This window comes from Pseudophryne corroboree, chromosome 11 (assembly GCF_028390025.1).
Source record: "Pseudophryne corroboree isolate aPseCor3 chromosome 11, aPseCor3.hap2, whole genome shotgun sequence".
Lineage (NCBI taxonomy): Eukaryota > Metazoa > Chordata > Amphibia > Anura > Myobatrachidae > Pseudophryne > Pseudophryne corroboree.
Genome location: NC_086454.1, coordinates 169,803,446 through 169,826,282, shown reverse-complemented (window position 1 = coordinate 169,826,282; position 22,837 = coordinate 169,803,446). Strand labels below are relative to the sequence as shown.

Below are 22,837 nucleotides of genomic sequence, written 5' to 3'. Positions count from 1 at the left end.
TGTGTACTTTGGGTAGAAGATACATAGTTGGCGTCTTGGGACTATTGACCTTTAAGAATTCGAAATCCTTTTTAGAGATCGTACCGTTCCCTAATGCTTCAGTAATCAGCTTATTATATTACCTCAGGAATTGCTGTGTGGGGCTGAAGATAAGTTTTTTATAGTAGTTGGTGTCACTGAGTTGTTTTTCCAGTTCTTCAATGTACAGCTCCCTCGGCCACAAAACTATGTTCCCCCCCTTATCAGATGGTTTAATAATGACATCCTGCCATTCCGAAAGCTCTTGCAGTGCCCTTCTTTCCTCCCTACTGATGTTATCTGGATGTTGTTTATTATGCTGGAACAGGGAGTCCAAATCCCTTGATACCAATTTTTGAAATACCTTAACCTGTGGGCATATCTTACCATCCTGGTAAAAGGTAGATTTTTTCTTGATTTTATCCTTATCAAAGGGTGCACAATAATTCATATATTATAAGAGTGCCAGTGCAATCATAGGAGCGGACATATTTTTATTTTCTTCACATTTCTATCTTAGAGCACATTCTTGGACTTTCTATCCAATTTTAACCTTATATTTCGCATGTTGTCCGATTATCGGTCTCTTAACAGAATAATAAAAGTTACATTTTAATTCATATTTTGTGCACCTAACAGTACAACCCCATTTTTTCGTGTGTATTAGGTGTTGTTCATGGTTGTCATAGGTAGCACCCCCGATCAAAATTATTGGATTCTTCCAGATACATTATCCGGGGTCTCTTCAATTTATTGCTTTACAAAAAATCTTTGAGAGTGCAGATTCTTCTTCTGTTTCTTGGGGTGGTATTCATGTGACCGCCGGTCAGCTGACCGACAGTCACATGACCTCCTCCGTGAGCCCGACGGCTCACTATCCCGATGGTCGGCATGCCGACCAACAGGGACTATTTCCACTCCTGGGTGTCCACGACACCCATAGAGTGGGAATAGAACCCGTGGCGACCACAGCGAGCCTGCAAGGGGCTTGCTGCACTCGCCCCTCCCCGCCGGGATCCCGGCGTCGGTATGCTGCCCGGATCCCGGCGTCGGTAAGGTGACCAGTACTACACCCGTTTCTTGTTGTCCTATTTGTAAGATGGCAATGTCATAAAAGGCAAACATTTCCCCTTAAGCTGGGTACACAATGGGGGACATTCCGAGTTGATCTTAGCTGTGCTAAATTTAGCACAGCTACGATCATGTTCCCTGACATGTGGGGAGACGCCCAGCACAGGGCTAGTCCACCCCGCATGTCAGTCCGGCCCTTCCCCCGCACAAATACAAACGCATCGCACAGTGGCGATGCCTTTGTATTTTAGGAGTAACTCCCGGCCAGCGCAGCTCCTGCGGCTGGCCGGGAGTTGTGTGTTGCTCCCGCTGGGCGCAGCGTTGGCCGGGCCGCCGTTCAGCCCCCTCCCGCCTAGCGACCGCCTCTGTCTCAGAGGTGATCACTAGGTAACGAAAGCTGCCATGCAGTTCCGACCCGATCGCTGAGCTGCGACAAACTGCAGTGAGCGATTGGGTCGGAATGACCCCCAATGAGCGATGTGTCGCCAGGCAGTACGTCAGCCTGATGGGCCAACATATCGGATCCTGGGTACGCATTAAAGCCATGAATGAAGGACGGAGCAATATTTGCATAGAATTTGGTCACTAGCGTTATCACCCAGGTGGGCGTGCAGCAGGGCCAACCAGGCAATGTTGCTAGCAACTGTGGGCACCCGCATGTTAGACATACATACTGAGAAATATGCCCGATATGTTGTTCTGATTCATCCAGAAACCACATATTGGGCCAGTATCACTCCACTGTGTACCCAGCTTTAGACTTGATGTTCAATCTCATCCTAGACTCTATGGGGGGTATTCAATTAGTGCCGTTTTTACTTTTCTCTCATTTTTAGGGCGAACAGGGATTCGCCCTATTTAATAGCAGTGCTGTGTTTCTGCCTAGGCGAAACATTCGGCAGGAGCGAAAAACATGTATCTGGAAGCCGTTTTAGCTCATTTTGAGGCATTTTTCGTCAATGCTTTTGCACTAAAAAAAGAAGTGAAAAGTCTTTGGCGAAAAAATGCCTTAAAAACAGTTGAAACCAGCCCGCAATTGAATATGCAGGGAGGTGAATTTGATGGCTCGGAAATTGTCGGAGCTAATTAAATACCCCCCTATATTTAAACTTTTCCAAAGCTGTCCTCCAAAAGCTGAGTTCTAGGACTCCCTTTAATTCCTATTCTGTAATTCCATGGCATGCTTGTAAAAAGTTATCTCAGTCTGCGATCTAGTGGCTAAAATAAAATCTTCCCTCATTGTTTTAATTACAATGTAAACATCTTATTGGTGAACATTTATTTACAGTTATGCAATTTTTCCTCACAGAAGGCATATAATTAGTGAGGAAACCTGCTGCACATATTAATGGGGGTGTACTAGAGGTTTTTTTATGTATTTTAGTATATTTTTGGGCATGGGGCTCCACATTATGGAAACTAAAAACCTTTACTCCTAAAACCCTAAGCACTCATAAGCATAAAAGATCCAATATGTGTTGATACTGTAGTTTTATTACTGTAACTGCTTGAATACGTTCTAAAAAAATAGTTATTGTTACCAGGGCCAGATTACCCACAAGGCACTTTAGGCAGGCGTCTAGGGGCCCGCCTGACACCCTCCACCCGCATTACCATCAAGTGAGCGGTTTGAACAGGGGGCAGAGCCCCTGTACTGGCACTCAGATCACCAACGTGATCTGCAGCCTGGCTCTCAAGAAACTCGGCGTATGCTTGAGCCAGGCTGCACGAGAGCCTGTGCATGCTCAGTGTCTGACCATAGCCGTGCTGGCTACAGGGAAGAAGGGAGGTGTTCCAGCCTCTACTAGCACACAACAGCAGACCGACACAATTATACTCCTTATGTCACATTATTATATCTTGCCTAGGGCCCTATACACTCACTGTTGTCTTATAAGTATTGGTAATGAGAGAAAACATAGAAAATAGGAGCAAACCTTGTGAAGATGGATTAGCCTGAAAATGGAAATGGAGGTGGCAGAATCATAATCATTCCTAGAGATTGGGGTCTATGCTGACATGATATCATCACACAGTTGCTACAGATTTGTGGGCTGAGGATTCATACTGAGAATCTCCTGTTCCACCACATCCCATGCTCTATTAGGCTGAGATCTGGTGTCTGTGGAGGCCATTGGAATACACTGAACTACTAGTCATGTTCGTGGAAGCAACTTGGGGTGACTTGATTTGTGACGGCTGCATTATCCTGCTGGAAGTTGAAGATGGGTAGACTGTGGCCATGAAGGAATGCATGTAGTCAGCAGCAGTAGTCAGGTAGACTGTGACGTAGAATGATGATCATTCGGTATTTAGGGGCCTAATCAAGGAACCATTCTCCACACCATTAGGCTTCATCAGCCTGAATCCATTGACACACTGCAGGATGGATGCATGGATACTGTGTTGTGCAGCAGAAATCGAGCTTCAGCATACCAAAAATCTTTTTTTATTTGAATGTTTAGCTGTCCTGTTTTGGTGAGCTTGTGTGCACTGTAGTCTCGGTTTTATGTTCATAGTTGACAGGAGTGGAGACTGGGGTGGTCTTCTCCTGCAGTTGTCCATCTGCTCCACAGTTCTATGCATTCAGATATGTGCTTCTGCATACCACTGTTGCCGTTCATGATTATTTGAGTTACTACCATCATCCTGTCTTTTTGAACCAGTCTGGCCATTCTCTTCTGACTTGTCTCTTTAAAAAGTAATTTTTGCACACAGAACTGCCAATCATTGGGTGTCCTTTTTTTGTCTTGCACACAATTCCCTGTGAACACATGAAACCGTTGTGCATGAATATCCCAGGAGATCAGCAGATTTGGAGATACTCAGACTACCACATCTGCCTCTAACAATCCATCCATAGTTAGATTACATTTCTTCTCCATTCTGATGTTTGGTCTGAACAATAACTGAACCTCTTGAGCATGTCTGCATGCTTTTATGCATTGTTACTAGAGATGTGCGCCGGACCATTATTTGGTTTTGGTTTTATATTTTTTTCAAAAATAGTCAAAATCTGCTAAAATCAAATAATTTGGCCCTTTTTTGTTCCTACAGCATTAATAACCTCAATAACATTGACCACCTCACAGCTGACAACATTGTTTTCATCCAGTTAAGGCTAAAGGCTGCAACAAGCTGGCTGGCTACTAAGAGACAGAGCAGCAGCACAAACACATGGCAGTTTATAGCACATCTGTGAAACATTGCCACACAGCAGTGGCAGAAATGAAAAGTGATGCAAGATGGAATTGTGCTTTGGCCCTCCAACCCACCCTTATGTTGGATATTAAAAAGGCCATGAACAGTTTAAGAAACCAAGCACTTCAGCGACTGCCACTTTTGTGCCTGAAGTGCTTGGTTTGTTTTGGCCCCCACAAAACAAGCTACCAATGGGCTTAAGGTAGCTAAGCTATCAGCTCTGCAGTGACAAGATGTCATAGTCACTGCCATCCTCATACTCACCTTCATCAGTGTGTACATCATCTCCACACAAGATCAATTCATCCCGGTTGAATATCAATTTATCCCCGCTGGAATCTACCATTACAGAAGTCTCTGTACTTTAAAGTGATTGCTGGTAAAAGTTTCTTGTGGCATTTGTAGTTCATTTTGGTAAACATAATCTCTTCCACATTTTGAAGAAGTAGCCTCCTACGTTGATCGCTGACAAGGTTCCCAGCTGTGCTGAAAACTCTTTCTGAATACACATTAGAGGGTGGGCAGCTTAAGTAATGCATTTTGTGCAAAGGTCTCCAAATTGCAGTTTTTATCCTATGAGTACTCAAAGGGTTTTTATATACAGTACATGTGAACAAACACACAGGGGTACAGTGCACCAGAACAGTACAAACAATATATATATTTTTCACTTTGCAGTTCAACTCAAACTGCTTTTATATGTTTGTGAATAATAAACACACAGTGTGCCAGAACAGTGCGAACAATATATTTATCTTTCACAGCTTTACTCACACTGAGGTTATTCAAAGGGCTTTTATATGTACATGAGTAATAAATGCACAGGGGTACAGTGCACCAGAACAGTACAAACAATAGAACAATATATTTATTTTTGACTTTGCAGCTCAACACTCACTGCAGCATTTCAAAAAGCTTTTATATGTATGTGAATAATAAATGCACAGGGGTACAGTACACCTGTGAAGATGCATGGTTCCAAATCACTCAGACATGGTGGTAGATGAAAATCAACAGTGGTTTATTGAACAGAATGGGTGATAACAGCTCAGCATACTTCAGTAGTACAATCCAAACTGAAAATTCCCACAACTATTACCAGACTGAACATCACTTCTTAGTTTAGGGTCAGAGAATCTTTCTTCAGCTTTCTGGGTAGCTCTACTTATATCCCCAGAAGCTTCATTTTGCAGGGGTGTGTTTTGCTTTCTTCTTTGTTGTAGGATCTTAAGACATGGGAATGCAATACACATTCTAATCAACGTGACTACATCAGCCAAAGAGCCATCTTGTCTGGCCAGCTTACTGTTGGACAATAGTGAGTAAACAAAAGTGACAGTGGTGTAAGTAAACAAAAGAAAACTAGGTCTAACATGCATACATTAAATAGAGTGTAACCGATAACATAACACAAGTGCATATATTACAATATTAAAGCTGATTCAAACACAGTAGGAGGGTTAGCAGGGACATGCTATGGAGAATGAACAGACAAACTGAATGTATAAAGAACATAGGGATAAAAAGTACTTACAGTATTATACAGTATGTAGGAAATAAGGAATAGCTATATTAATTGTCACAGACCTCTTATTTCCTCACAGTACAAACAATAGGACAATATATTTATTTTTCACTTTGTAGCTCAACTTGCACTGCAGCAATTCAAGGAGATTTTATATGTACGTGAATAATAAATGCACAGGGGTAGTGTGCCAGAATAGTACAAACAATAGAACAATATATATATTTTTTTTTTACTCGCAGTTTTGCTCACACTGCATGGAATCAGACCGCTTTTATATTTATGTGAACACACACACGCTGGGGTACAGCACACACAGGTTGTACAAACTTAAAATCAATTTGTTTACTTTTTTTTTTTTTTTACTTTTTTCTACTTTTTTTTGCTAACTGACAATACTCACTGTAATGCTTATATTTGGATGCAGTGGTGGGGTATGGCCTGCGGAGTCAGTCCAGCATCTCGGCATGACATATTGAGACTGGGGACTAGACATGGCTTGTAGATGGACACAGCACAGCACTTGTGGATGGACACAGCACTTGTGGATGGACACAGCACAGCCACTTTAGATGGACACAGCACAGCCAATTGTCTGGAGTCTGCCAACAGCACAGCCACTCGTATGGAATGTGCCTGAGACCAGAGTGAAATGATGCAGGGTCACCCTTATATATAATCCAAAGCCCGCGAGAATCCAGTGCTGGAAGGATGACATTTGGCCTCGATTTGGAATCCGAGTCTGGCAGGAAAAAACAAGCTGCGGCTCTGATATACTCGGATCACAGAATTTTGGGCGGGTTCAGATTTCCCAAAATCCGAACCACTCATCTGTAATTGTTGTTGCCACATAATTGACTGTTTAGGATTAAATGTGCACCAATGAGCAGTTGGACCTGTGTACTTAATAAAGTTGCTAGGGTGTGCATAATTTGCTGTGATCTCTCAGTTCTGTGTTTGTGCATGAAATTACAGTGACAATCCCTGTCGCTGAAGTGATTGGTTTGTTAAACTGTGCATGCCCTGTTTAATGTATACAACATAAGGGTGGGTGGGAGGGCCCAAGGACAATTCCATCTTGCGCCTATTTTCTTTGCATTATGCGCTGTTTGGAGCATGGCTGACTGTCTTCTTGTGTAGACGACAAGCATTTGTATAGTTTATTAAACTGCCACCCTGTCTGCCACTGCAGTGCCATTCTGTTTCCTAGATGTGCCAAGTTGGAAGTTTAAGCGACACATGTTTGTGCCGCCCACTGCTCATCCAGCTACCTCGGTGCAACCTTTTGGCCTTTACTGGATAAAAACAATATTGTGAGCTGTGAGGTGGTCAAAATTGACTGGAAATTAGTGGAAATGAATGTTATCGAGGTTTAATAATACTGTAGGAACAAAAACAGGCCCACTTTGGGCTGTTTTGGCAAAACCAGATCCAAAACCCGATGGAGATACAGATCCAAAACCCAAGATTTGGGCTGGCGCACATCTCTAATTATTAGGTTACAGAGACATTGGGGGTCATTCCGAGTTGATCGCTTCCTAGCAGTTTTTAGCAGCCGTGCAAACGCTATGCTGCCGCCCACTGGGAGTGTATTTTAGCTTTGCAAGTGTGCAAACGCCTGTGCAGCAGAGCGGCTGCAAACACATTTTGTGCAAAACAAGACCAGCCCTGTAGTTACTTATTCTGTCCAAACGTTTTTATCGCAGAGCGCCTGCAAAAAAAATTTGTGTAGTTTCAGAGTTGCTCAAAACCTACTCAGCGCTTGCGATCACTTCGGCCTATTCAGTTCCGGATTTGACATCACACACCCGCCCAGCGTTTGCCCAGCCACGCCTGCGTTTTTTCTGGCACGCCTGCGTTTTCCGAACACTCCCTGAAAATGGTCATTTGCCACGCCCACTTCATGTCAATCACTCTGCGGCAACCAGTGCGACTGAAATGCATCGCTAGACCCTGTGCAAAACGACATCATTCGTTGTGTGCATTGCGCAGCATACGCATGTGCAGAACTGACGTTTTTTAGCCTGAACGCTGCGCTGCAAACAAATGCAGCTAGCGGTCAACTCGGAATGACCCCCTTTGTACATACAGTAACATGACTATTAACTGGAGGTATCTTCTAGTCCTTTTATTTAGGTCTGCTTTTATATTAGTAGAAGAAAATGGTACTTTTTGAAAATGCATTCTCTTTACATTGTTTTTAAATAGTCAGGTAAACACCGAAGCATTAATGATTCTACACTAGAGTACAATAATTGTAGAGTTGTTATCATTGGCCTATATAGAGTAAAATGCCATCCATGGATTTTAGTGTAAATGTACACATCGTTTGCACAAAATAAGTAAAACCTGCTTAGCTTTACTATTAAAATGTCTGATTATTTATCATAGAGTGGGTCCCATTCAATGGTCTTTGTTTTGGACACTGACCATGAGGGGAATGGACTTTTTTTTAATATACTGGCCACACCTTGTCTGCATAAACCACCCCACATCCAAACAGTGCAGTCACACCTATAGTTGGCACAGTGGGGCAGATATATTAAGCCTGGGTAAGGCATAAAAAATTGATAAAGCAGGGATAAGTGCAAGGTGATAATGCACCAGCCAATCAGCTCCTGACTTTCGTTTTTCAAATCTGAAATGATTGGCTGGTATATTCTCACCTTGAACTTATCACTGCTTTATCACTTCTTTATCCCTTTTCCAAGCTTAATACATCTGTCCCAATGTTCTTTGTGCACGGGTTCCCTGTCTGGTACATGTCCAACTTATGACAGACCTGTGCTTCATCCACAGCGGAAGCGTTGGGTTATTGGTACCATTTAGGGTTAGTGACTGATGCATGTGGTTAGTGAGGGCAAGGGGTATAAATCGGAAAAAAAAAAGTATGTGAAATAAAAAAAATTATATTTAATTTTATACAAGATGGTTGTGTGTGTCACTATTGTTTTTGTTGTTTCGATGTATGTCTCTGTGTTATAGTATGTGCTATAATTACAATAACCCACTTGTGCTGTCTTTCCTTTAAAGGTTTTTTTATCCCTGGTTTCCCAAAGCTCCAGAGGTTTCAGAGTCACCATGAGCAGATCCTAAGCAAGTTCTTCCCCAAGCTAAAGAAGCACATGGTAATGTGATCCATGCATCTATAGCAGAATAGACCCAGTGTGTGACATTATTGTCAGGTGTAAATTATGCTCTCATCAGCTACAGTTTAGTGGTACTGATTCCATATACTGTACCAGCAATATTTAATACTCATTAGTTAAAAAGAAATTAAAGTGTTTTTCCAGTTCTAGACAATTCCCTTACTGTAGCGTGAGTGCCCCCTATGTATAGTAAATAAGTATTTTATAGTGGTATAGAAGATCAGAGACATCTATTCAGGATTGGTTTGTAGTAGGGAATTAGCACTGGGAGAATTACTTAGGGACATAATTAGATTATGTTTCCTTGTGTTAAAACTATTCTCAGCTGCTGTGTCACACTTAAAATGTGTATACAGTTAAATTTTTATACTACCTGTTTTCTGATTTTGTCTTTGGACCATGTTTGTTATATTTTACAGGACAAAGAGGACATGTCCACTGGGATTTATACAACAAAGTGGTTTCTACAGTGCTTCTTAGATCGGGTAAAGACAAGAAATTAGCTGTCTTTGATTTGTGCTCAAGCATAATGCATACTATTTTAACATTTGCTTATAGGGTGCCCTGGTCCTTATCTGATAATAAATACTTTCAATATGTCTATCTCTTAGTTTAATGAACGCCCCATGGGAGGCATATTCCTAGTTATGAATATTGCCTTTCATGGAATCTTTTAGTAAATTCAAGTGTGGTATTACATGTTTATATATTCACAATATTGACACTACACTGTTGAATGGTCATTATGTTGGCATTGTACACGCTGACAGTCAGCATATCCGTATAGAATTTTTACAGATTTTGGCCGGGATGTATTAACATACATCGCCACCCATCACAGCGATGTTGATCGCATATGTACTAACATATGCGATCAACATCGCAATGCGGTGATGGGGTTCCCCCGCGATACCTGTAAGGTGGTGTGCGGGGGGGTCACCGTCACCTCCCTGGGCTCTCCTTCACCTCAGCTGCCGGGAACAAGGCAGCAGGCTGTCCCCGGCGCCTCCTCTTCCCCCCTGCAGCCGGAAGGACCTCCGGCTGCGTTGCTAGGGGGAAGAGGAGATTACCTTCCGGGATCAGGGCTGCCTGGAGGAAGGTATGCCAGGGGGAAGGGCGGTCAGCGTCTGCGGCGGTGGCGGCCGGCGATAAGAAGCCCATAGGCTTCTATAGGGTATCGCCATCCAGAGATGGCAATACCCTGGGCAGCGAAAAAACGGCGGTGGGGTCTTAGTACATTTGAAAATGTGGTAAAACCCCCGAAAATGGTGCTTTACATGCAGCAACTACAGCTGCAACTGTTGAAATTAATAGCGGCAGCAGTGGGACTAGACAATGTCACAATGTCACATTTACCTGCACATCAGTGTGCTATCTTAAAGATAGGAGCGCCAATAATGACGGGGGCGCATAGCACCACTGGCATTTGACAAATACTGCGGCCATCACACATACAGAAGCTGTATCTGCAGCACATAATGCGCGCTGATATAGCTGAGACCAGGGGAGAAAGTAGGGGGGAACTAGGTGGAACCGAGTTCCACCACCTGTAATGGTAGGGGAAACTAGTTCCACCACATCCATTGCCGTGCACAGTAATTCCAATAGAAAAAACTGACCAATTACCTAGATCAATAGGCGGCGCTAGTGTTACTTATGAGCTGCAGCCACCTCCCCCTTCCACAGGTCCTGGTGGAGAGGAGCAGGCTCTGTGCATCTTGAAGACAAGATGAGAGGGGCTGGAGGGACAAGAGAGGTGGCAAAGCTGCTGGAGGGATACAGGGCATGGAGACACTAGAGGGACACAGGCGGTGAGCTGCTGCAGTGACAGAGGCAGATATGTGTATAAGGGGCACTACTGTGGTAATTATGTGTAAGGGGCACTACTATTGTGGGCATTATGTGTAAGGGGCACTGCTACTGTGGGCATTCTGCATATAAGTGGCACTACTACTGTGGACATTTTGTATGTAAGTAACACTTCTGTGGTCATTATGTGTAAGGAGCACTACAACTGTGGGCATTATGTATAAGGGGCACTACTGTGTGGCATTTCATGTATAGGTGGTACCATTGTGTAGTACAATGTGAATAAAGGGCACTACTGTGTGACGTAACTTGAATAAGGGGTATTACTATGTGGTGTAATATGTATCAGGGCTACTACATGCCATGTAATGTGAATACGATTCTGCTACTGTGTGGTGTAATTTGTATTGGGGGTACTATTATGTGACCACGCTGCTTCTTTGGAAGATCAATGTACCGTTATAAAGTATGAGAAGTAGGACTCTAATTTATAGTTTGCAGGAAGGGGTGCCGAAAACACTAACATTGGTCCTGGTTCCACTTAATGTGAGGGAAGGGGTGGGGGGTAGGCCACCAACCTCACCTTCCTGCACCATCTGCTGCAGAATTAGCTGCAGGGAAGCTAGCAGTGAAAGATGCTTATATTATGAGCAGCATGGATTGGGGAAGAGCTGGGTTACATAAAGATTGTTATGTGTGTAACCTCACTGCATGTGTTTTCTGTTCATCTTTTTAGACGCCGTTTACACTTACTCTGAGGTTGTGGGACATCTATATCTTGGAAGGCGAGCGAGTCCTGCCAGCCATGGCTTATACAATACTGAAACTGCACAAAAGTAAGACGTGCTGAATGAGTATAGTTCAGGGGGAAGCCGTGTGTTCACAATTGCCAACATCTGAAAGTAATTTCCAGTGACACTTTGCTGTTGAACAGGCAAACTTCTAGATGTGTGGGCATAAAATAGCGGTATTAAGCCTCCTATTCCAGGGTGAGATGCTGTTACAGTACATGGGCCTACCATACATGAGCTACAGCTCCTGTTCTGCCCTGAATTAATAATTTTAGATTTGTGAGGGCAGACATCAGAATATTTGGGATTAAACTCCTAAAATCGACTGACCTCAGTCTTAACACCATATAGTTTTCCCTGCATTATCTCCTTATGGACTCCTGTACAGAGACCAATGTAGTATATAGTGTTATTCCTGGTCCCATATATATCTAGTGGGGTAGTAGGGGAATAGAAGGGGAGGCATATTTGTATCCAGAGCATCTGCATGAAAGACTTAGAGAAATGATGTGGAGGGCAGAGTTTGGCCTTATAAATCCTACATGCCCACCCAGCATCCTTAGCATGCATGTGTGCATCTCCATTGTCTATGTACTGTGTGTCATGACATACAACTCAGCTGTGTGCCTGCCACACTAGGAAATCCCACACGTTGGGTCACTCCTCCACGGTATTTTCAAACTCTGCATAAACCATAATGGGAATAAATAAGATTTTAAACCTACCGGTAAATTTATTTCTCCTAGTCCGTAGAGGATGCTGGGGACTCCGTAAGGACCATGGGGTATAGACGGGCTCCGCAGGAGATAGGGCACCTAAAAAGAACTTTGACTATGGGTGTGCACTGAATAAATTAGTGAGGTATTAGCCGCGCTTGTGTATATGTATATATAGCAGCTCCCTTTATATTAATCACCAAAAATAAAACAAGAAAGATGGAGCGCTTAATTAATATGTATAATGAACGCACATACCTGCAAATAAAATGGTTAGTAATAAATGTTTAAGCTCTTTTTTGAAAAGGTGGTGGGGCAGAGGTGATTGATATTGTTTCTCAATCAGTCAAAATTGCCGGACAGTTCTTTCAACGGGTAATGCTATCCCTGCTATCCCTAATACCTTTTTTGTGGCTTGTAGCTTGTTGCTACGGCGTGCATCGGCATACGCCGTGGGTAGCTTTTGTCCCGTCTCTCCCGCTGTATCGGCTACTTCACCTCCGTAGTCCTCTTGCGGCGTGACAAGCGTCTCAGCATATCAGTGTTTGCGTTCACTGATTAATGTCCTCTGTTCCTGCACCTCAATGTCCAACGCGTTTCGGGTCAAAGAACCCTTTAACCCGAAACGCGTTGGACATTGAGGTGCAGGAACAGAGGACATTAATCAGTGAACGCAAACACTGATATGCTGAGACGCTTGTCACGCCGCAAGAGGACTACGGAGGTGAAGTAGCCGATACAGCGGGAGAGACGGGACAAAAGCTACCCACGGCGTATGCCGATGCACGCCGTAGCAACAAGCTACAAGCCACAAAAAAGGTATTAGGGATAGCAGGGATAGCATTACCCGTTGAAAGAACTGTCCGGCAATTTTGACTGATTGAGAAACAATATCAATCACCTCTGCCCCACCACCTTTTCAAAAAAGAGCTTAAACATTTATTACTAACCATTTTATTTGCAGGTATGTGCGTTCATTATACATATTAATTAAGCGCTCCATCTTTCTTGTTTTATTTATGGGTGTGCACTGGCTCCTCCCTCTATGCCCCTCCTCCAGACCTCAGTTAGAGAACTGTGCCCAGAGGAGATGGACAATACAAGGCAGGATTTAGCAATCCAAGGGAAAGATTCATACCAGCCCACACCAATCATACCATGTAACCTGGATCATACATAACCAGTTAACCATATGAACAACAACAGTAACGGTCCAAAACTGATTTCAACTGTAACATAACCCTTATGTAAGCAACAACTATATACAAGTCTTGCAGAGTTTCCGCACTGGGACGGGCGCCCAGCATCCTCTACGGACTAGGAGAAATAGATTTACCGGTAGGTTTAAAATCTTATTTTCTCTTACGTCCTAGAGGATGCTGGGGACTCCATAAGGACCATGGGGTTTATACCAAAGCATCCAATCGGGCGGGAGAGTGTGTATGACTCTGCAGCACCGACTGAGCAAACGCTAGGTCCTCATCAGCCAGGGTATCAAACTTGTAGAATTTAGCAAAAGTGTTTTACCCCGACCAAGTCGCCGCTCTGCAAAGTTGTAATGCCGATACGCCTCGGGCAACCGCCCAAGAAGAGCCCACCTTCCTAGTGGAATGGGCCTTAACCGAATTTGGTACCGGCAATCCAGCCGTAGAGTGAGCCTGCTGAATCGTATTACAGATCCAGCGAGCAATAGTCTGCTTCGAAGCAGGTGCGCCCATCTTATTGGCCGCATCTAGGACAAACAGGGCCTCTGTTTTCCTAATTCTAGCCGTCCTGGCTACATAAATCTTTAAGGCCCTGACTATGTCCAGTTATCTGGAATCCTCCAGGTCACTTGTAGCCACAGGCACCACAATAGGTTGATTCACATGGAATGAAGAAACCACCTTAGGCAAAAATTGCGGACGTGTCCTCAATTCAGCTCGATCCACATGAAAAATCAAGTAAGGGCTTTTGTGTGACAAAGCCGCCAATTCTGATACTCGCCTTGCCGATGCCAAGGCCAACAACATGACCACCTTCCATGTAAGAAATTTCAACTCAACCTTGTTAAGCGGTTCAAACCAGTGTGATTTTAGAAACTGCAACACCACGTTGAGGTCCCACGGTGCCACTGGAGGCACAAAAGGAGGCTGGATGTGTAGCACTCCCTTTACAAACGTCTGGACTTCTGGAAGAGAAGCCAATTCCTTCTGAAAGAAAATCGAGAGGGCCGAAATCTGAACCTTAACAGAGCCTAATTTCAGGCCCATATCCACTCCTGTCTGTAGGAAGTGGAGAAAACGACCCAGATGAAAATCTTCCGTAGGTGCATTCTTGGTCTCACACCAAGACACATACTTTCGCCAGATACGGTGATAATGCTTAACCGTCACCTCCTTCCCAGCCTTTATTAAAGTAGGGATGACCTCTTCCGGAATCCCCTTTTTCGCTAGGTTTCGGCGTTCAACCACCATGCCGTCAAACGTAACCGCGGTAAGTCCTGAAATACACAGGGCCCCTGTTGCAACAGGTCTTCCCTCTGAGGAAGAGGCCAGGGATCTCCTGTGAGCATCTCTTGTAGATCTGAGTACCAGGCCCTTCGAGGCCAGTCTGGGACAATGAGTATCGTCTGTACTCTTCTTTACCTTATGATCCTCAACACTTTTGTGATGAGAGGAAGAGGAGGAAACACGTAGACCGATTTGAACACCCACGGTGTTATCAGAGCGTCTACCGCCACTGCCTGAGGGTCCCGAGACCTGGCACAATACCTCCGAAGCTTTTTGTTGAGGCGTGACGCCATCATGTCTATTTGAGGAGTTTCCCAAAGACGTGTTATGTCTGCAAAGACTTCTTGATGAAGTCCCCACTCTCCTGGATGGAGATCGTGTCTGCTGAGGAAGTCTGCTTCCGAGTTTGTACACTCCCGGAATGAAGACAGCCGACAGAGCGCTTACATGATTTTCCGCCCAGCGAAGAATCCTGGTGGTTTCCGCCATCGCGACTCTGCTTTTTGTCCCACCTTGGCAGTTCACATGAGCCACTGCTGTGACATTGTCTGATTGAATCAGAAACGGTAGGTTTCGAAGAAGACTCTCCGCTTGTCGAAGGCCGTTTTAAATGGCCCTGAGTTCCAACACATTGATGTGTAGACAGGACTCCTGGTCTGACCAAAGTCCCTGAAAGTTTTTTCCCTGTGTGACCGCTCCCCATCCTCGGAGGCTCGTGTCCGTGGTAACCAGGATCCAGTCCTGAATCCCGAACCGGCGACCCTCCAGCAGGTGAGCACTTTGCAACCACCACAGGAGAGACACTCTGGCCCCTGGGGACAGAGTTATTTTCCGATGTAAGTGCAGATGGGACCCGGACCACTTGTCCAGAAGGTCCCATTGAAAAGTCCTTGCATGGAACCTTCCGAAGGGAATGGCCTCGTAGGCCGCCACCATTTTTCCCAGAACTCGAGTGCATTGATGAACTGACACCCTTTTCGGTTTTAGCAGGTCTCTGACCATGTTCTGGATGTCCTGGGCTTTCTCTATTGGGAGGAAGACCTTCATTTGTTCCGTATCCAGTATCATACCTAGGAACGGTAGTCGAGTTGTCGGAATCAACTGTGACTTCGGTAGATTTAGAATCCAACCATGTTGCTGGAGCACTCTCAGAGAGAGTGCCACACTGCTCAGCAATTTCTCCCTTGATCTCGCTTTTATCAGGAGATCGTCCAAGTATGGGATAATTGTGACTCCATGCTTGCGCAGGACCACCATCATTTCCGCCATTATCTTGGTGAAAATCCTCGGGGCCGTGGAAAGTCCAAACGGCAACGTCTGAAATTGGTAATGACAATCCTGTTCAGCGAATCTCAGGTATTCCTGATGGGGGGCATATATGGGGACATGAAGGTACGCATCCTTTATGTCCAGAGACACCATAAACTCCCCCTCCTCCATGTTGGCTATTATCGCTGTGAGTGATTCCATTTTGAATTTGAATCTTTTTATGTACAGGTTTAGGGATTTCAGATTCAAAATAGGTCTGACCGAACCGTCCGGTTTTGGAACCACAAATAGGGTTGAGTAGTAACCTCTTCCCTGCTGGTGCAGGGGAACATTGATTATCACTTGCTGTATACACAGCGTTTGAATTGCAGCTAACACTACATCCCTTTCCGATGTGGAAGCTGGTAGGGCCAATTTGAAAAATCGGCGCGGGGGCACCTTGTCGAATTCCAGTTTGTACCCCTGGGAAACTATTTCCAACACCCAGGGATTCAGATCTGATCTGACCCAGGCCTGACTGAAAAGTCGAAGACGTGCCCCCACCGGTGCGGACTCCCTCAGGGGAGCCCCAGCGTCATGCTGTGGGTTTTGGAGCAGCCGGGGAGGACTTTTGTTCCTGGGCATCTGCCGAAGCAGGTGCTCTTTTGCCTCTGCCCTTACCTCTTGACGAGGAAAGAGGATCCCCGACCTCTTTTGGACTTGTGCGACCGAAAGGACTGCATCTGATAGTGTGTTACTTTCTTTTGCTGTTGGGGAATATATGGTAAAAAATTTGATTTACCTGCTGTAGCTGTGGAAACCAGGTCCGTCAGCCCATCCCCAAACAATACATCACCCTTATAGGGTAGTACTTCCATATGTTTTTTGGAATCCGCATCACTCGTCCATTGGCAAGTCCATAAGGATCTTCTCGCTGAGATAGACATGGCATTGGCCCTTGAAGCCAGCAATCCAATGTCCCTTTGAGCATCCCTCATAAATAAGACTGCTCTTTTATATGGGCTAGAGTTAAGAATATAGTATCCTTATCCATATTATCAAATTGATCTGCCAGCTCATCTGTCCAAGCTGCAATTGCGCTACACACCCATGCCTACGCAATTGTCGGTCTTAGCACATCCCCCGTATGAGAATAAATACACTTTAAGGTAGTTTCTTGCCTGCGATCTGCAGGGTCCTTAAGGGCCGCTGTGTCAGCAGACGGTAGCGCCACTTTCTTGGACAAGCGCGTCAGGGCCTTGTCCACAGTGGGGGATGATTCCCAAATCTCCCTGTCCTGCTTAGGGAAGGGGTATGCCATATAAATTCTTTTGGGGATCTGCGGTCTCTTTTCTGGAGTCTCCCAAGCTTTTCCAAAGAAATCATTTAATTCATGAGATGTGGGAAAATTAATAATCTGTTTCTTTTCCTTAAACATGTGTACCCTTGTGTCGGGGACCGAGGGTTCATCCTCAATATGTAACACATCCCTTATTGCCACAATCATACACTGAATGGTTTTAGTCACCATAGGGTGCAATTTTACTTCGTCATAGTCGACACTGGAATCAGAATCCGTGTCGGTAGTAGTGTCTTGTGTTAAGGGACGCTCTTGAGACCCCGACGGGCCCTGTGAGTCGGTCCAATCCGAGGATTGACCCCCTGATGTCCCCCCTAATTCAGCCTTATCAAGCCTTTTATGTAAAGATGCCACACTTGCATTCAACATATGCCACATGTCCATCCAATCCGGAGTTGGCACAACCGACGGGGACACACCACTCATTTGCTCCACCGCCTCCTTGGAGAAGCCTTCCGCCTCAGACATGTCGACACACACGTACCGACACCCCACACACACAGGTATTAACCTATAAGGGGACAAAACCCCAACCAGGCCCTTAGGAGAGACAGAGAGAGAGTATGCCAGCACACACCAGCGCTTAAAATCACTGGAATATATATGCCAGATAGCGCTTTTTATATATAGCCTTAATTCCCACTCACTGCATTCCAAAGTGCCCCCCTCCTCTTTTTTCCAGCCTGTGAAGGTTCAGCAGGGGAGAGATCAGGGAGCCAGCTTTTCCTCATGCAGATTCTGTGGAGAAAATGGCGCTGGTTAGTGCTGAGGATCAAGCCCCGCCCACCCGACGGCGGGCTTCGGTCCCAGTAAACTTATATAAAAAATGACGGGGGATTTGTGGATTTACTGTGCCACAGCCTAATCCTGCTTATATTGCCACAAAATGAGGAATATTGCTGCTCAGTGCGCCCCCCCCCCCCCCCCCGCGTCCTTACGGAGTCCCCAGCATCCTCTAGGACATAAGAGAAACAGTCTTAAAATGTATTGCAATATGGTAGACTAACACTGCCCTGTGTGTGGTATCCACAATAAATGGGAGGACATTTTTGCAGTTGTATTAGTAAGTTCTTAATCTTAAAAATTAAACTGTAGTTGTTATTTATGTCTGATTAGTGTTCACTATTTAGTATTATGCTGGAACAATATCATATTAATTAGTGGAAGTAGATTATTGTACATTTGAATTCTAGGTTCATGGTTTTAATCTTTGTATTAGCTACATATAGTTACATAGTTAAATAGTTAGTGAGGTTGACAAGAGGCAAAATTCCCATCGGGTTCAACCTTTTTTCTGTGTTAAGCTGTGCATATTATAATACACATGCTGAAGTAACGGGTTAGTATCAATTGACAACTATGGTTCTTACCAATTCCAGATATATAATGTCACCATATTAAGAGCTATAGCCCTGGATACTTTTTCCAGTTAGAAATTTGTCCAATTTGTTTATAAATTTATTTGCAGAGTCCGCCATTATTACCTGTTCCGGCAGGGAGTTTCAAATCTTTATTGCCCTTACCGTGAAGAACCCTTTCCTACGTTGTGTACAGAATTTTCTCTCCACTAGCCTCAGCGAGTGCCCACGTGTCCTATTCAGAGTTCTTTTAATAAATAAATCCCCTGCTAACTCCTTATAGTGCCCTTTACATATTTGAAGATATTAATAATGTCTCCTCTTAGTCGCCTCTTTTCTAGTGTATACATATTTAACCTAGTAAGCCTTTCCTCGTACTCCAGTGTCTCTAACCCTTTAATCAATTTAGTAGCTCGGCTTTGAACTCTTGCTAGCTCCCCTATATCTTTTTTTATAATATGGTGCCCAAAATTGAACACAATATTCCAGGTGGAGACGCACCAAAGATTTGTGCAGCAGCAGGATTACATCCTCGTCCCTCGTCTCAATGCCCTGTTTTATGCATGCAAGCACTTTAGTTGCCTTCTTTGCTGCATATTGACATTGTGCACTGTTGTTAAGCCTATTATCTATGAGCACCCCCAAATCTTTTTCCACCACAGTTACCCCTATATTTTCCCCATTTAGAGTGTAGGATGCAAATGTGTTTCTTAACCCAAAATGCATTACTTTGCATTTCTCTATATTGAACTTCAATCTCCATTTAGACGCCCAGGTTTCAAGTTTAAATAAGTCATTTTGTAGAGAATCCACATCACTTTCTGAATGAATTACCTTACACCAAGCATGTCCAAACTGTGGCCCTCCCAGCTGTTGAGAAACTACACATCCCAGCATGCCCTGTCACAGCTTTAGCAGTCACTAACAGCAAAACTGTGTTAGGGCATGCTGGGATATGTAGTTTCACAACAGCTGGAGGTCCGCAGTTTGGACATGCCTGCCTTATACAGTTTAGTATCATCTGCAAAGATTGACACTGTGCTTTCCAGGCCTATTCCTAGATCATTGATAAATATATTGAACAGTAGCGGGCCAAGTACGGACCCTTGCGGTATTCCGCTGACTACTGGTGCCCAGCTAGAGAACAGTCTCCCGTGAGACACTGTATGGAAGGCTTTTGCAAAATCTAAATAGACCACATCCACTGCTTTTCCCTGGTCAAGCTTTTCACTCACTTCCTCGTAGAAGCTAATTAAGTTAGTTTGACATGATCTGCCCCTTACAAACCCATGCTGACTTTTGCTAATAATTTTAGTAGTATGCAGATAATTCTCTATGCTATACCTCAAAATTCCTTCCAGTATTTTACCCATTATAGAGGTTAAACTAACTGGTCTGTAGTTACTAGGATTGTCTTTAGTTCCCTTTTTAAATAAGGTCACTACCTCAGCTATGCGCCAATCCTTTGGTACCATGCCTGATCTAATAGAACTACAGAAAATCAAGTATAGGGGTTTTGCTAGCTGTGACCTAAGCTCCATAGTAACCCTCGGATGAATGCCATCTAGGCCTGTTGATTTATTAATCTTTATTTTGCTTAGTCTCTCCAGGACTACTTCCTCACTTAAAAGAGTATCAAGCCAAGAGTCATAATCTTCACTACCGTTAAGCACTACTCTCACCGTCTGATCCTCCCTGGTAAATACTGAGGAAATTTTTTTTTTCAGTATTTCCGCTTTTATTTGGTCATCGTTTATGAAAGCTCCCAGTTCTTTTTTAATGGGCCTATGCTCTCCATCTTTAACCTTTTACAGTTTATGTACTTATAAAAAATTTTTAGGGTTGGTTTTACTCTCTATAGCGATTTGCTTTTCGTGTACAATTTTAGCTGCTCTTATTACATTTTTGCATTTTTTGTTGCATTCCTTATAATACAGGAATGACTCCTCCCCACCATTGGATTTCAATGTTTTGAAAGCATGCCTCTTTTTAGCCATTGCTACTTTGACCTCCTTGTTAAGCCACATTGGTTTGTGTTAAGTACGCCTGCGTTTACTGCTCATGGGAATGAATTTGTGATTATTGCTGTCAAGCAACCCTTTTAAAGCATCCCACATTTCCGTTGTGTCTTTACCTTGAAACAAAACTTCCCAGTCAATGTCGTTTAGTGCCCATCTTAGCATATTGAAGTTAGCTTTATTAAAGTTAAATATTTTGGTTGATCCCTTATAGGTATGTTTCTTGAAATTGATGTTGAATGTGATCATATAGTGATCACTGTTTCCCAAGGTCTCCCCAACACTAATGTTTCATATAATTTCCACATTATTGGTAATAACTAGGTCCAGAACAGTTTTACCTCTAGTTGGGTCCTTTATTAATTGAGTCAAGTATTGATCCTTTAATGTATTTAAGAATCTGCTGCTCCTAGTTTTTACACATGAATCTGGGCCATGGTGAGGAATCAGTTCTATGTGAAGTAGCTGGCAGAGGACAGAGCTTGGAGACACTGAGCTCAATCTAGAAAAGCCAGATAACTGAATAGCGTTTGGCACAAGAGGCAGGATGTTTATTGCTCAAAATGCCATAAAAAAAGAGCAAGTCCATTGCTAAAGGTGCTAAGGACCATTCACAGCATACAGATGTTTACAGAAGTATTATCATCTCTGACAGTCAAAGGATATGTAACTTCACAGGGCTCACATGCCCACATTTTTATAATCAGAAAACATAAAAGTATGGTAAACTCCTCCCATAGTTGACCTTGTATACTAATTAGACCAGCTATCCGCAGGAACTGGTCATTCGCATTCCTCCTTTGATATATTTATCGCACAGAGTCAAAGTATTTGTGTAGTTTAAACAGCAATAGTTATTAGCATTCGACTTCCTCAAATGTACAGGAAATCATAGAAAATAAACTGTTTTCCCCAAAAGCACAGACACAGAAGTAATTACAATACTCCCTGGAGGGCATTTCAACGAAAGGTTTGATCAGTCACCCCCTTCCCCTGGCTGATGAAAGGACAATTACCATCACTTCCTATTTCACAGAAATTGACAACTTATTCAATTTAAATCCCAAATAAATAACAGAAGTGTAAGAATGTGCTAAAAATCACATGCAGTGACAGGGTCTTGGTAAATCTGACAGCTTTGCATACTCCATAGAAACCTAATGGAAATGGATGGATTGCAGCAGATATCATATATTCGCAGGATCCTTACAATGTGTGAGTAAACTGGGTATCCCCCCCCAAATGTGAAAAAAAACCCTGACACATTGGAACCTTCGCTTAGTGTTCTACATATTTTTTTTTTGTATCAAATTATTAGTGTTCAGTGGTGGACTGACAGTTTTTCTAAATTAGTTTTCTTCTATTCACTTGTTTCAGGGTTTTTTTGCACATATTACTTTTACCTTTACTATTGTAATACCCTGAATCTCCCTTTGCTACTTATCCTTTGTGCAGAACGCTTGCTGAAGATGTCCATGGAAGATCTTCGGGAGTTTCTACAAGAGAGAATTGCACGTTCCTTGAGCTATGATGATGATATTGTGGTTGAACAGTTACAGACCTCTATGGCTGAGCTGCGGAAGATGAAACTTGAGCTACCACCACCAGGTAACTTAGTTCAATATAAAAATGTTAGATATTTATGATTTCACTATAGTTTATAAATTGATTTGATTTATTGTGATTTGCTGTATCTCTAGCTTTCTAGTGGTATCGGTTGACCATAATAGCGAATACTGTTGGTTTCTCAGTTAATAAGCACAGGCCATCCAGCATTGGGATGATTACAGATGTTATGGGGGATTCAGTGTGATAAGCCGTCTGACGGGATGCCGACTGTCAGGATCCCAACAGCGACATCTGCGCTCGCCACGGGTTCTATTCTTCCTTGGGTGGTGGTGTGGAACCACAACCAGAGTAGGAATACAGGGGAGTGGTCGGTATTCCGACATCTGGCTTTTTTGCTATTTCAGTCTTGAAAACCCCTGTGATTTGTCTATTGGACAAGGATTCTATACAACCTCTGTCTGTTATGCCTAGGTACAATAATCACACCTAAACCTAATTTTATTCTGATTGAA

At 43.6% G+C, this 22,837-nt stretch overlaps 1 protein-coding gene across 4 annotated transcripts in view; it reads left to right on the top strand.

Moving 5' to 3' along the window:
• LOC134969246 (USP6 N-terminal-like protein) overlaps positions 1-22,837 on the top strand; it is a 379,876-nt gene that overhangs the window by 345,173 nt on the left and 11,866 nt on the right. For all 4 annotated transcript variants that reach the window (XM_063945071.1, XM_063945070.1, XM_063945069.1 and 1 more), the window contains 4 exons: positions 8,849-8,943; positions 9,384-9,449; positions 11,510-11,609; positions 22,212-22,364. In XM_063945071.1, the coding sequence (XP_063801141.1) occupies positions 8,849-8,943; positions 9,384-9,449; positions 11,510-11,609; positions 22,212-22,364 (414 nt within the window). The remainder of the gene's footprint in view (positions 1-8,848; positions 8,944-9,383; positions 9,450-11,509; positions 11,610-22,211; positions 22,365-22,837) is intronic.